This window comes from Balaenoptera ricei, chromosome 11, assembly GCF_028023285.1.
Source record: "Balaenoptera ricei isolate mBalRic1 chromosome 11, mBalRic1.hap2, whole genome shotgun sequence".
NCBI lineage: Eukaryota > Metazoa > Chordata > Mammalia > Artiodactyla > Balaenopteridae > Balaenoptera > Balaenoptera ricei.
In genome coordinates this window covers 24,126,288-24,139,110 of record NC_082649.1, presented here as the reverse complement: position 1 = coordinate 24,139,110, position 12,823 = coordinate 24,126,288, and the positions used below count along the sequence as shown (strand labels likewise).

Below are 12,823 nucleotides of genomic sequence, written 5' to 3'. Positions count from 1 at the left end.
ATCTGGTAGGCGTGGCTGACCCCTGGTCTTGTTGATTGCCAGGCCTTGCCTTGTGCAGAAGCTGATGGCTGCTGTTTGGCAGGGCTGGGTCATGAGGTAGCTTGTGTGGGATCCCAGGGGCTCCTGGGGCTAAAGCTGGCTCACTGGTGGTCAGATCCAGGTTCGGGGGTGGGGGGGTGGTTGTGGATTCGGGTTCCTGGATCTAGTGTTGGTCTGCTGATGAGTGGGGCTGAATCCTGGGGTGGCTGGCTGAGGAGTCTAAGGTATCCCAAAGCTGGTGTTGGCCTGCTGGTGGGTGGGGCCGGGGCATGGGGGATCCGAGGGCTTGTGCCCGCTCACTGGGAGGTGGAGCTGGGTCCTGGGGTCTCTGATTGCGGGACCCTAGGGGTCCCAAAGCTGGTGTCAACTTGCTGGTGGATGGGGCTGGATCTCAGGGCAGCAGGCTGATGGGTCCAAGGTGTCCCAGAGCAGGAGTTGACCTGCTGGTGGGCAGGGCTGGGGCTTAGGAAGTCCCGGGACTGGTGCCAGCCTGCTGGTGTGTTGGCTGGGTCCTGACAATGCAGGCTGCGGGGCTGTGTTGGTCCCTGGGCCAGTGTCCACCTGTTGGTGGGTGGGGTTGGGGTCCGGATGATCCCAGGGCTGGTGCCCACTCACCAGTGGGTGAAACTGGGCCCTGGGGCTAGTGCTGGCCCACTGGCTGGCAGAGCCAGGACCTGGGTTCTCTGGCTGCTGGGCCCAGGTATCCCAGAACTGGCGTTGTATTGCTGGTGGATGGCACTGAGGCCCAGCAGGACCTGGGGCTGGCATCGCCCTGCTGGTTGGTGGGCTGGGTCCTGCCCTGTCAGACTTGGGGCTGTGGTGGTCCTGGGGGTGGTATCCGTTCACTGGTGGGGGGAGTTGAGGTTTAGTGGGTTCTGGTGTTGGTGCCTGCTGATTGGTATGTGAGGCTGGTCCCGAGGCTGGTATCGACTTGCTGGTGGATAGTGCTGGGGCCCAGAGTGTCCTGGGGCTGGTGCCTGCCCACTGATGGGTGGAGCTGGGTCCAGGGGTTTCTGGCTGCAGGGCCTTGGGAATCTTAGGTCTAGTGCCTGCACACTTGTGTGTGGGGCTGGCTCCTGGGCCCCCTGGTGGACAGGGCCACGTCTAAGGGTGGCTGGGAGCTCAAGGAGTTTAAGGCAGCCTGCCTGGGAGCCCACATCCCCTCATTCTCACCACCACCCCCCACCCAACACGTAATGATCCTTTTGAGGTCTGTGCAGCGTTGCATTGCCCTGGCCCGCCTCCTAGTGGAGCAAAACTTCCCAGCCATTGCCATCCACTGTGGGATGCCCCAGGAGGAGAGGTGAGTCAGAGAAGGGGAAGATGTTTTGTGTCCTTGCAAGGAAAAGAGGCCATTAAAAGAAGGGACTTTCAACATTTTTCTGCTTTCCTTTCTCACAAAGGCTTTCTCAGTATCAACAGTTTAAAGATTTTCAACTGTGAATTCTCGTGGCTACCAACCTGTTCAGCCGAGGCATGGACATTGAGCAGGTGAACATTGACTTTAGAATTCCGACACCTTCCCCTGAATGTTCAACTTGTCAGCATTAGAGACCAATACCGGGCCCTGATATAGCACTATCTCTTGAGTGACCAACTAGCTGCTAATTGACAAATTGACTTGCTTTCTGTCCCCTCCATCCTTGCAGGGCCAGAGGTTCATCTTCACTGGGACAGACACCTATTCCATGTACGGATCTTCTTTTCCAGTCCTCAGAACTTTAGCCAGCACCGCTACCTGGTGGCCATTGAAATTCCTGATGCACAGACTTGGAATTGCTCTTAGCAGAGTATCCGACCAGGGGCCAGCTTCACAGTGAAGGAGGTGCAGGCTGGGCCATGACCATGAGATCCACCTGTCATATCACAATCTGCACCACCCAGGGGCTGCCGGCCACACAGAATGCTGGACAGGCCTTCTGAAGATGCAACTAAAGCTCCAACTTTGAGGAAACATCTTGAAGGGATGGGGTTACATCTTTCTGGATGCAGTGTATTATTAAATCAGAGACCTTTATATAGTGCCATGTTCTCAATAGGAAAATTAAGGTGGGTCCAGGACCAAGGTTTGGAAACAGGTGTCACTCCATTTACCATTACTTCCAATCACCCACTGGGGGATTTTACGCTTCCTGCCTTCACATCTCCACAGGGTTGGAGGTCCTGGTTCTCAAAAGGGGCACTCTTATAAGGTATACCACAAGGATACCATGGAACTACACCTCTACACATTACTGTTGCCACCAGGGAAGTCTGGACTCCATGTGCCCAGAGACCAGCAGGTGAGAAGAGGAGTTCCCTCTTCTTGAGGCAGGAGTAATTTACCCTAATTTGCAGAAAGGGGTGGAGCTACTATCACACAATGAGGGCAGGAGGAATCCATTCAGAAGTGGTGGTAGACTGGGCGCTTCCTGGTTCTCTCACGTTCCCTGTAATTTGAACAGACAAATGCAGCAACCCAGCCTGAGAAAGGCTGCTCAAGCTGTAATGACAGAATACCATCGGCTGGGAGACTTAAAAACAGAAATTAATTTGCTCACAGTTCTGGAGGCTGGAAGTCCAAGATCAAGATGCCAGCAGGGTTAGTGTCTGGTGGGGCCTCTCTTCCTGGCTTGCAGACAGTGACCTTCTCACAGCCTTTCCTCTGTGAGCACAGGGGAATTGAAAAAGAGAGACGGAATTCCCTGGTGGTCCAGTGGTTAGGACTCCATACTTTCACTGCCGAGGGCCCGGGTTTGATCCCTGGTCGGGGAACTAAGATCCCACAAGCCACTCGGTATGGCCACACCACCACCCCAACCAAAAAAAAAAAGGCTCTCTCTGGTGTCTCTTGCTCTTCTTATAAAGACACCAGTCCTATCATATTAGGGCTCCATCCTTATGATCTTGTTTAGCCTTAATTACCTCCTTAAAGGCTTTATCTTCAAATAGAATCTCATTGGTCTTTAGGTCTTCAACATAAGAATTTGGTTGGGAGGGATGTAATTAAGTCCAATAACAGAAGTGTTTGATTTCCAGAGGCCCAGACCCATCAGGTGTGAAAGTTTGGGTCACACTCCCAGGTAAGGCACAGGGCCCACGCTCCTGTGCTCTGAAATCTATGGCAGCGTTTGTGCAGAGGCCCTGCTTCCCGTGGGCTGTTCCCAGACAGTAACTGGTCACAGCAGGGACACTATGGGAGGCTCATTCCTGGGAGACATGGGACTCCTCTGATGACCAACTGTGACTTGAGGACTCCCTCTGGCGTTGCTTAACTTCGCTTAGATTGTTTTTGGTGGTCTTGGATAGTCCAGGAAACCTCTCCTTCTGTCCATCACTTTCGATCAGAGTTGCATCTTGGTCTGCTGACTCTCATCTTTTCTGGTTCCCTCTCCATATTCTCTGACAGATGTTTAATAAAATTCTGCTGAATTTAATCCTATTTTGGCATTTGTTTCTTGGAGGACTGGGACTAGCAAAATAATTTCCATCTGTATACCAACAACCTGTTTACTTATTCCATCTTGTAAAATCCTTCTCTTTATCCAACTTCTCCTACCAGCATCTGTTCCATTTTGCTTGTTTCGTATTATCTCTTTGAGGTGATAGATGTTTGGTTTTTTAAAAATTGAAGTGTAGTTAAGTTACAATGTTGTGTTAGTTTCAAGTGTACAGCAAAGTGATTCAGTAAATACATATATATTGATATATATTCTTTTTCAGATTCTTTTCTATTATAGGTTATTACAAGATATTGAATATAATTCCTTGTGCTATTAGATCATTGTTTACCTATTTTATATATAGTAGTGTGTATATGTTAATCCCAAACTCCTAATTTATATCTCCCCCCACCCACTTTTGCCTTTGGTAACCGGAAGTTTGTTTTCTATGTCTGTGAGCCTATTTCTGTTTTGTAAATAAGCTCATTTGTATCATTTTTTTTAAGATTCCACATATAAGTGATATCATTTGATATTTGTCTTTCTCTGTCTGACTAACTATAGATGTTTGCTGTTTTAAGCTGCTAAGATTTAGAAGTAGTTTGATACACAGCAATAGATAACTAACAAAGCTCTCTTAAGTCTCTATTGTTCTATAGGTATTGCCTAAATCTGTTTGATCTCCTTTCACCTTGAAAATGTTATTTATACTCATTTCCAAATCCTCTCTTCCTCTTCTTTCTTTTTTTTTCCTTTTTTTCCCCTCTTCTTTCTTTTACTTTTATTTTCTTTTGTCTTTTCTCCTTCCCCCTTGCTTTCTTCCTTCTCTCCTCTCCTCCTTCCTTTATTCTTATTACTGGATGTTTCAAACATATAAAATAATACTATGTGGTTATACTGAAAGGAAGCATTATCTGTATATGCTAAAATTATAATGCCAAGGTATATGGAATAAAAGTAAAATAAAGGAAGAAAAGAAAACGCGTGGGTGATTCTGCAAACAAGGAAGTGACTTTCAACTCCTATTTCCTTTCCTTAAGCTGAGTTTGTTTGTTTCTTTTTAAAAAATATTTATTTATTTATTTGGCTGCATCGGGTCTTAGTTGCGGCATGCGGGCTCTTCGTTGCGGCACGCAGGCTTCTCACTAGTTGTGGCGCGTGGGCTCCAGAGCTTGCAGGCTCAGTAGTTGCAGCGTGTGGGCTCTCCAGTTGTGGCGCAGGCTCAGTAGTTGCAGCGCGCTTAGTTGCCCTGTGGCATGTGGGATCCTAGTTCCCAGCCAGGGGTTGAACCCGCGTTGGAAGGTGGATTCTTAACCACTGGACCACCAGGGAAGTCCCAAGCTGAGTTTGTTTCATTTTCAGAGCAAACACATCAGCTCCATGAACTCTTACACATTTCTGGTAAAAGCTTAAGTTGGTACTAGCACTTTTTTTAAATTTATGTTTTTACTGAAGTATAGTTGATTTACAATGTTGTGTTGGGTACTAGCACTTTGGAAATCAAAATAGCATTATCTAGTATGGTTAAAGTGTATATACCATATACTCCAGTATTTGATTTTTAAAATCCTGAAAAAATATTTAATTTTAATTTTGGTTTTAGCACAGACATGAATGCTTTGATGCTCCTCCCTTCCAAAGGTGGAGCTTAATTTTCTCCTCCTGAGTGTGGGCTGCACTTAATGACTCACTTCTACCTGATAGAGTAATGCTGATGTAATGGTGTATGACACTGGGTCTAGGACATAAAACTCACTTCAGCTTCCATCTTTGTTGCTCTCTCGCTCAGATCACTTGCTCTGGGGGAAGCCAGCTGCCATGTCATAAGCAGCCCTATGGAAAGGTCCATGTGGCTGCAAATTGAGGCCCTCTTCCAAGAGCCGTACGAGTGAGCCGTGTTTCATGTGAATCCTGCAGCCCTAGTCAAGCCATCAGATGATGCAGCCCTGGTTGACAACTTGATTGTCTCCTTTAGAGAGGCCCAGAGCCAGAAACACTCTGGGAGATAATAAATGTTTGTTGTTTTGAGCAGCTAAGTTTTGAATAATTTATTTTGCAGCAGTAGGTAACTAATATAGTGTCTCAGGAGGAAAATAAATTATTGTACTTTAATTTTTGTTTGCTCTAAATTAATTATAAGATATTAAACATGTCATTTGGTTTTAAGATTTAAGAAGAATTTCCTTCTTAAATGGCTAATAGGATTTTTTTTTTTTTTTTTTTTTTTTTAAATTTTGGTTGCGCTGGGTCTTTGTTGTGGCACACGGGCTCTTCCTTGCGGTGCTCAGGCTTTCTCTAGTTGCTGTGTGCGGGCTTCTCTTGTTTCGGCCTCTCTAGCACGGGCTTAGTTGCCCCGTGGCATGTGGGATCCTAGTTCCCCAACCAGGGATTGAACCTGCATCCTCTGCATTGGAAGGCAGATTCTCAACCACTGGACCACCAGGGAAGTCCCAATAGGATGTATTTCATTACTATTCAAACACTCTATTAACTTGAACTTCAGTTTCTAGCTGTGACCCAATTAAACAAAAAAGGAAGAACCAAGCCATGATAGGCAGATTCTATGAAGGACTTCTAATAACCACCCCCCTGGTTATTCACCTTGCTCACAGTTATTCAACCAAACACTAATGTAGGCTCTGCTGTGGGGATGGGGTGGAAGCCAGCCAGGAAAGGCAGCAGGAAGAGAGCACCACAAAGGGTAGCAGGGATCCTCAGCTCCCCAAGGATCCCACATGGCCAGAATTTTTTTCTTTTGTCCCAGGCTGTGCGGCCTGTGGGGTCTTAGTTCCCTGACCAGGGATTGAACCCAAGCTACGGCAGTGAAGGTGCCCAGTCCTAACCACTGGACCACCAGGGAACTCCCCAGATTTTTAATAAATATATATCTACAGGCTTAGCAGGATATTCTTTGCAGATAGCATTTACTACATTCTGTGGGGCTGCATAAAACCAATTGCCTTGCAATGTTAATCAGGGTAAAGAAAATAATACCAAGTGCCCCGACAAAATATGTACATTCTTTAGGTGTTAATCATAAACATATGCAATGCATGAATGTTGGTGAAGGGCATTTTGACTGCATTGAGTACTTGCACCTTTGGGGTGATTAAAATTTGCACACTCTTCTAGATGAAATACACAGTAACACATTGTGCTTCCATGTATTGAAGATACTATGTCCAGGATCTGTAGGGAAGGAAAACTTTTCCTTTCTTCCCTGCTAGATTCTTTGGCTGGTCTAATAATTAAATTGACATAAGACAGATTAGCAGGAGAAAATAAACTTAATTTCATATGTATGGGAGTTCATAGACATATGAGACCCAAGTGACCAAAACAGGCAGCTTTTATACCTTTTAGACAAATACACAATAAAAATTTGAAGAACTGACAAGACAAAGAAATTGGGCCTTGGGGCAGTAAATTAGTGAAGTAAGAAGTTTCCTTTAAACAGCGTTCTTGGCCCTAAATTCCCTACCTCTTGTGTTAAGGTTGCCTTCTACCCTCCTGGTACAGGGAGGGTACCTTTGACATGCGAGATTTACTTCCTGCTTTCAAGGAGACAAAGGGCGGTCAGAATGTCCTTCTTGCATTGCTGTTTCCTAAGTAACTGTTAATGAAAATTCAATTAACTATCAAGTTAAGAAGAAAAAAGGGAATTTTATTTGAGCGAAACTGAGGATTATAACCTGGGAAGCAGATTTTCGGAAAGCTCTGAGAACTGTTCTGCCTGTTCGAAGTCAAAGGAACAGTCACATACATTTTCGAGACAAAGGATCATACATCAAAATGACATACTGATATTTTACACAAAGTTCACCAAGGGTACATAGTCCAGGTAAGTACGTACAAAGCGTAAAAGTGAGCAGCAAGTCACCATGACCCCCTACAGAGCTGGGAAAGAATGCTATTCTTTTAAGAAGTTACACTGCTAGCATCAGAAGAAAAAAAGAAAGTTGATCTTTATGGTTGAGCAGGCACTCCCATCTTTGAGGAAGTTTGGTTAATGTGTAATGCGAACACACACGGCACATTAGAGAGGGAGGGAGGAGGCCCAAGCAAGCACAGGGAGAGAATTTTATGTTTAATTTTTTCTTGTCTTGCCTTAAAATATAAATTTTATTTCATCATAACTTCAGTTCAAAATAATCAATATGCCAAAATGATATATTTTGGGGTGGTATTTTTCTGCTCCTCTTCAACTCACACAAACTCAGGGATATGGAATGAAGACAATTTTAAAACACAGCAACACAGGAGACACTGATACATGGTTTGGGAAAGTAAAATTTAGGAGCTTTGTGAGTATGATTGGCAGTGCTATTTAGACACATTTCTATATTGGTAAGGGCCAAAATCAGTTTTACAGATTAGATTCCTGATGTTTGTGGATCATCAAGATTGTGCTCCCCGCTATAGTTAACAAACACAAAGGAAACTGATCCATATGGGAATCTCTCTGGTGTTTTCAGGAACAACTTCTCCAGGTTTAAAGCACAAAACCCCTGTTCCTCCACCTCCATTCCGAGGGACACCTCACTCTCTGGCATCAAGGTCCCTAGCGGGTGAGTTTTCTTCTAGAAGAGTCCAAGGGGTGAGAGATAAGGGGTGAGAGGCAGATGGTCCTGTTCAGCCACGATGGTTTCAGAAAGAACACTGGAGGAAAAACTGGCTGAGCCCAATCTGGGCATGGCTTCTTGGTTTCCTCAGACAGCCCCTGGGTCAGGACTCAGAGAGACAATGTGACGAAGAGCACTCGGTGCAGGAGGAGCGGGATCAGAGCAAAGTCCCAGAACTCGAGTTGTGGCTCACAGGGTCTCTCTGAGGGCGGTGTCTGGGGCGGGGACGCTCCGTGTTGGGGATTCTTCATCTCCCCTGAGTTTCACTTTCTCTCTCACAGCCTGTGTCGAACCCTCCTGACTGGATACTCATGACGACGCCCCAGTCCTCACTCCCATTGCGTGTCCGGTTTCTAGAAGCCAATCGGCGTCCCCGCGGTTCCCGGTTACGAAGTTTCCACCGACCCGCCGGAACTCAGCTTCTCCTCAGACCCCGAGGGTGCGGGTCATGGCGCCGCGAACCCTCCTCCTGCTGCTCTCGGGGGCCCTGGCCCTGACCGAGACCTGGGCAGGTGAGTGCGGGGTCGGGAGGGAACGGCCTCTGCGGGGAGGAGCGAGGGGACCGCCTGACTGGGGGGCAAGACCCGGGGCGGGGGAGGAGCAATTCCGCAACTCTCCGCCCACACCCTCACCTCGCCGCCCAGCTCTGACCGCTCCCCTGTCCCAGGGTCCTACACCCTCCTCTCACCCATTCAGGTCTCACGCCGCCCCTTGCCCCCCCCCCCCAGACCCCACCACCTCGGACCCGGGGACCCGCTCCGGGAGGAGGGTCGGACCGGGTGTCACCGCTCCCCGCCCCCAGGCTCCCACTCCCTGAGGTATTTCCACACCGGGGTGTCCCGGCCCGGCCGCGGGGAGCCCCGCTTCATCGCCGTCGGCTACGTGGACGACACGCAGTTCGTGCGGTTCGACAGCGACGCCCCGAATCCGAGGAAGGAGCCGCGGGCGCCGTGGATGGAGCAGGAGGGGCCGGAGTATTGGGAGGAGGAGACGCAGATCTCCAAGGACGACGCACAGACTTTCCGAGCGAACCTGCACATCCTGCGCGGCTACTACAACCAGAGCGAGGCCGGTGAGCGACGCGGGCCCGGATCCGTGTCACGACCCCCATCCCCAGGGACGGGCCGGCGTCGCCCTGAGTCTCCGAGTCCGAGGGTCACCCCAACATTGCGGGACCCCCCGGTTCCCGACCCGGGAACAGCCCGCGGGGACTTTACCCGGTTTCATTTTCAGTTTGGGTTTAATCGCTGCGGCTGGTCGGGGCGGGGTCAGGGTCTCACACCCTCCAGGAGATGTACGGCTGCGACGTGGGGCCGGACGGTCGCCTCCTCCGCGGGTACAGACAGTTCGCCTACGACGGCGCCGATTACATCGCCCTGAACGAGGACCTGCGCTCCTGGACCGCGGCCGACGAGCCGGCTCAGATCACCAAGCGCAAGTTTGAGACGGTTGGTGCTGCGGAGCACAACAGAGCCTACCTGGACGGGGCATGCGTAGAGGCGCTCCTCAGATACCTGGAGACCGGGAAGGACACGCTGCAGCGCGCAGGTACGAGGGGCCGCGGGGCCTCCCTGGTCTCCCCTCGGGCTGGAGCTGGCTTCCCACAAGGGGAGGAAATGGGGTCCCTGTGGGAACAGCGCCCCAACTTCTTGTCGGGAGAGGGAGGAATCCGCCCAGGTTTTCATATTATGTACAAGACAGTGACTCGCCGGTGGCCTCACTTCTCTGAAAGACAGTTAAGGAATCCAGTCTCTTTGGGGAAGAAGCCGGAAACCATCCCTGAAATAACTGATCATCGGTGCCCTTTGACCCTGACCCCCATCTTGTGAACCATGACTTTCTCTCTCAAGGCCTGTTCTCAGCCTGAGGACATCTTAGGAGGCCTGACTCCAGCTTTTCTGAATCATACAGCCTCCACCAAAGACAGGACCATTACTCTGTATTCTCCCCTTTACATGGAGCCTCCTACCTTGGCTTTCATCCTTATTCTAGAACTTTCCAAGGACTGGGAGATTTTCCCAGACCCCGGAGTCCAGGCCTGTGTCTGGTGTTTGTGCTCGTTATTTTCAAACCCACTGTGCTGTCCATTCTCAGGATGGTCACATGATGCTGCTTTAGTGGCCCATGAAGGTAACACTAAGTGTGAATTTTCTGATTCTTCCTCCTCAGATCCTCCAAAGACACATGTGACCCATCACCCCATCTCTGACCGTGCGGTCACCCTGAGGTGCTGGGCCCTGGGCTTCTACCCTGAGGAGATTTCACTGACCTGGCAACGTGATGGAGAGGATCAGATCCAGGACATGGAGCTTGTGGAGACCAGGCCTTCAGGGGATGGAACCTTCCAGAAGTGGGCGGCTCTGGTGGTGCCTTCTGGAGAGGAGCAGAGATACACGTGCCATGTGCAGCACGAGGGGCTTCAGGAGCCTCTCACCCTGAGATGGGGTAAGGAGGGAGATGGGAGATGGAGCTTCTCAGATAAAGCAGGAGCCCTTCTGGACACGTGGACACGTTCAGCAAGGTCGGGATTCAAGCCTGAGATCAGGGCCCCTTCCCTTTCCTCCACAGAACCTCCTCAGCCCACCGTCCCCATCATGGGCCTCATTGTTGGCCTGGTTCCCTTGGTGGTCACTGGAGCCGTGGTGGCTGGAGCTGTGATCTGGAGGAAGAAGCACTCAGGTAGGGAAGGGAGGGAGGGATCTGAGTTTTCTTGTCTCACTGGGGGGTTTCAAGCCCAGGTAAAGTTTGCCTGCCTCATTACTGGAAAGTACCCTACACACACATGTGGAATATGGAGCTGAGTGCTAACACTTACCCTTTTGTAAAGTACATGTGAAAATGAAAGACAGATTTTTCACCTTCATAATTCCAGTTGGGGGCCTGTTTCTCAGCACTTGAAGGTCAGAGGGGGAAGGTCCCGCTAAGGACAGAGTCCCAGGAGGGCAGCTGGTCCAGTCCCCCCACATCTCCTTTCTTCATGTTCCTGCTCCTGTCCTGGATTTTTGGTTACAGTTCTGGAAAGTTCTCTGTGGTCCAGGACTAGGGGGTTCCTCTAGGATCTCAACTCAGTCTTTTCCCTGGCCTCTCACGTGATGTTTTCTTCTTACAGGTGAAAAAGGAGGGAGCTATGCTCAGGCTGCAAGTGAGTGTGGAGGGGGTGTGATTCCTGAGACCCTTGTGAGGGCGCAGACAGGAGGCCATGGGGGGCTCACCCTCCTAAAGTTCCTTCTCTAGTTTCTCTCCTGTGGGTTCTGACCACGTCCTGGTTTTGTTCTCCCCCAGGCAGTGACAGTGCCCAGGGCTCTGATGTGTCTCTCACAGATCCTAAAGGTGAGACCCTGGAGGGCCTCGATTGGGAGAGGTGTTGGGGCCGAGGGGATTCCCCGGGTGGTGGGGATCTTTGAGTGGGACATTTGACCATGTGGGGGGCTGTTGGGAAGGTCAGTACTTACATGATTGACCTGAATTTGTTCATGATTATTTTCTTTCACAGTGTGAGACAGCAACCTCGTGGGGACTGAGTGATGCACGGTCCCACTTTGTGGCTTCAGATCCCGTGACTCTTCTTTCTGCAGCTGCATCTGAATGTGTCTGTGTTCCTCGTAGCATAATGTGAGGAGGTGGGGAGACTGGCCCACCCCTGCCCACCACGACCCCTCCCCACCCTGACCTGTGTTCTCTTCCCTGATCCACTTGCCTGTTCCAGCAGAGGCAGGGCTGGGCCACCTCGATCCCTGTCTTAACTTCGTGTTGCACTGAGTAATAATGTCTTATATCCTTATTGAAAATAAAATCCCTATATATGAATTTTTTTTTTTCTAATTCCTGCCATGAGGGGTTGATGGGATAATAAAGGAGAGGATTCCTAAAGTTTGAGAGAGGAAATAAATGGAAGCACTGAGAACCTTCCAGAATCCATGTGCTTGCTGTGCTCTGTCTGTTGCAGGTGGGACAGGAGGAGGCTGTGAGGAGCCGAGCGTGGATGCGGCCTGTGCCCACTCCGTGCTCACTGCATCGTGGGCTTTGATGTGGTCACTCCTGGTCACATCTTCTCAGCTCCTTTGTCCTTGTCCCTTCAGTAGAACTTTGTCCCACCAGGAGCTGTGATCTCAGAGGAAGTCACCAGGTCAGCCTCGGCTCAGGCCTGTGTCCAGTCCTCATCCCCCATCTTTTGGGTGTTATTTGTTGTTTCTTTGTTTCTTTAGAGGTTTTTGCCTGAGTTTGTGTCTTATTCTCCTCTGGTGTCCCCCACCTCTGACAGCTGGAGGAGTCATTTTGCCAGTCGTGGTCCCCACAAGGCCCAAGGCTCCCCCTGCACACAGGAGAGTCTGTGGTGTCCAGAGATGGATTTTCAGATTCATCCAGCTCTTGCCCTTTGTCTAGGGTTTGATTGTTCTTTCCATATTTCCCCCAACCTTCTCAAAGGATCCAGATTCTGGAATTAGCAGAAAGGCGGGAAACCATAATGTCTCGTCTTAGGTAAGTTCCTGTCGGGATTCTGCTCTGCTCGCCTACCCATTCACTCTCTCTGCCCTTAGCTCTAGTAATCCCAGTGCTGGCTCCAGTACAAACTCATGGATTTATAAAGCAGAGTCTAGGACTTCCCTGGTGGTCCATTGGTTAAGATGCTGCTCTTCCACTTCAGGGGGCTTGGGTTTGATCCCTGGTCAGGGAAGTTCCACACCCTGTGTGGCCAAAAAAAAGAAAAAAAAAAAATGTAAAGCAGAGTCTAATTTAGGT

The 12,823-nt window shown here is 49.6% G+C and overlaps 1 protein-coding gene and 1 long non-coding RNA gene across 2 annotated transcripts; both read left to right on the top strand.

The window, feature by feature from the left end:
• Positions 1-1,351: 1,351 nt before the first annotated feature.
• Positions 1,352-2,056, top strand: LOC132375452 (uncharacterized). Its single transcript, XR_009506008.1, has 2 exons — positions 1,352-1,530; positions 1,689-2,056. It is a non-coding gene; the product is annotated as an uncharacterized LOC132375452 (long non-coding RNA).
• Positions 2,057-8,478: 6,422 nt separating this feature from the next.
• LOC132374539 (BOLA class I histocompatibility antigen, alpha chain BL3-7-like) lies at positions 8,479-11,890 on the top strand. Its single transcript, XM_059938321.1, has 8 exons — positions 8,479-8,595; positions 8,886-9,155; positions 9,356-9,631; positions 10,253-10,528; positions 10,652-10,762; positions 11,193-11,225; positions 11,366-11,413; positions 11,577-11,890. The coding sequence occupies exons 1-8, from the start codon at positions 8,532-8,534 to the stop codon at positions 11,579-11,581; spliced, it is 1,083 nt and encodes a 360-aa protein (XP_059794304.1). The 5' UTR covers positions 8,479-8,531; the 3' UTR covers positions 11,582-11,890.
• Positions 11,891-12,823: the final 933 nt, after the last annotated feature.

Bases quoted from the DNA above. Each gene is read 5' to 3' on its own strand.
- LOC132374539 (XM_059938321.1), top strand. From the start codon at position 8,532: ATGGCGCCGCGAACCCTCCTCCTGCTGCTCTCGGGGGCCCTGGCCCTG. The intron at 9,632-10,252 runs GTACGAGGGGCC...CTTCCTCCTCAG, and splicing joins GGACACGCTGCAGCGCGCAG to ATCCTCCAAAGACACATGTG. The intron at 11,226-11,365 runs GTGAGTGTGGAG...GTTCTCCCCCAG, and splicing joins GAGCTATGCTCAGGCTGCAA to GCAGTGACAGTGCCCAGGGC.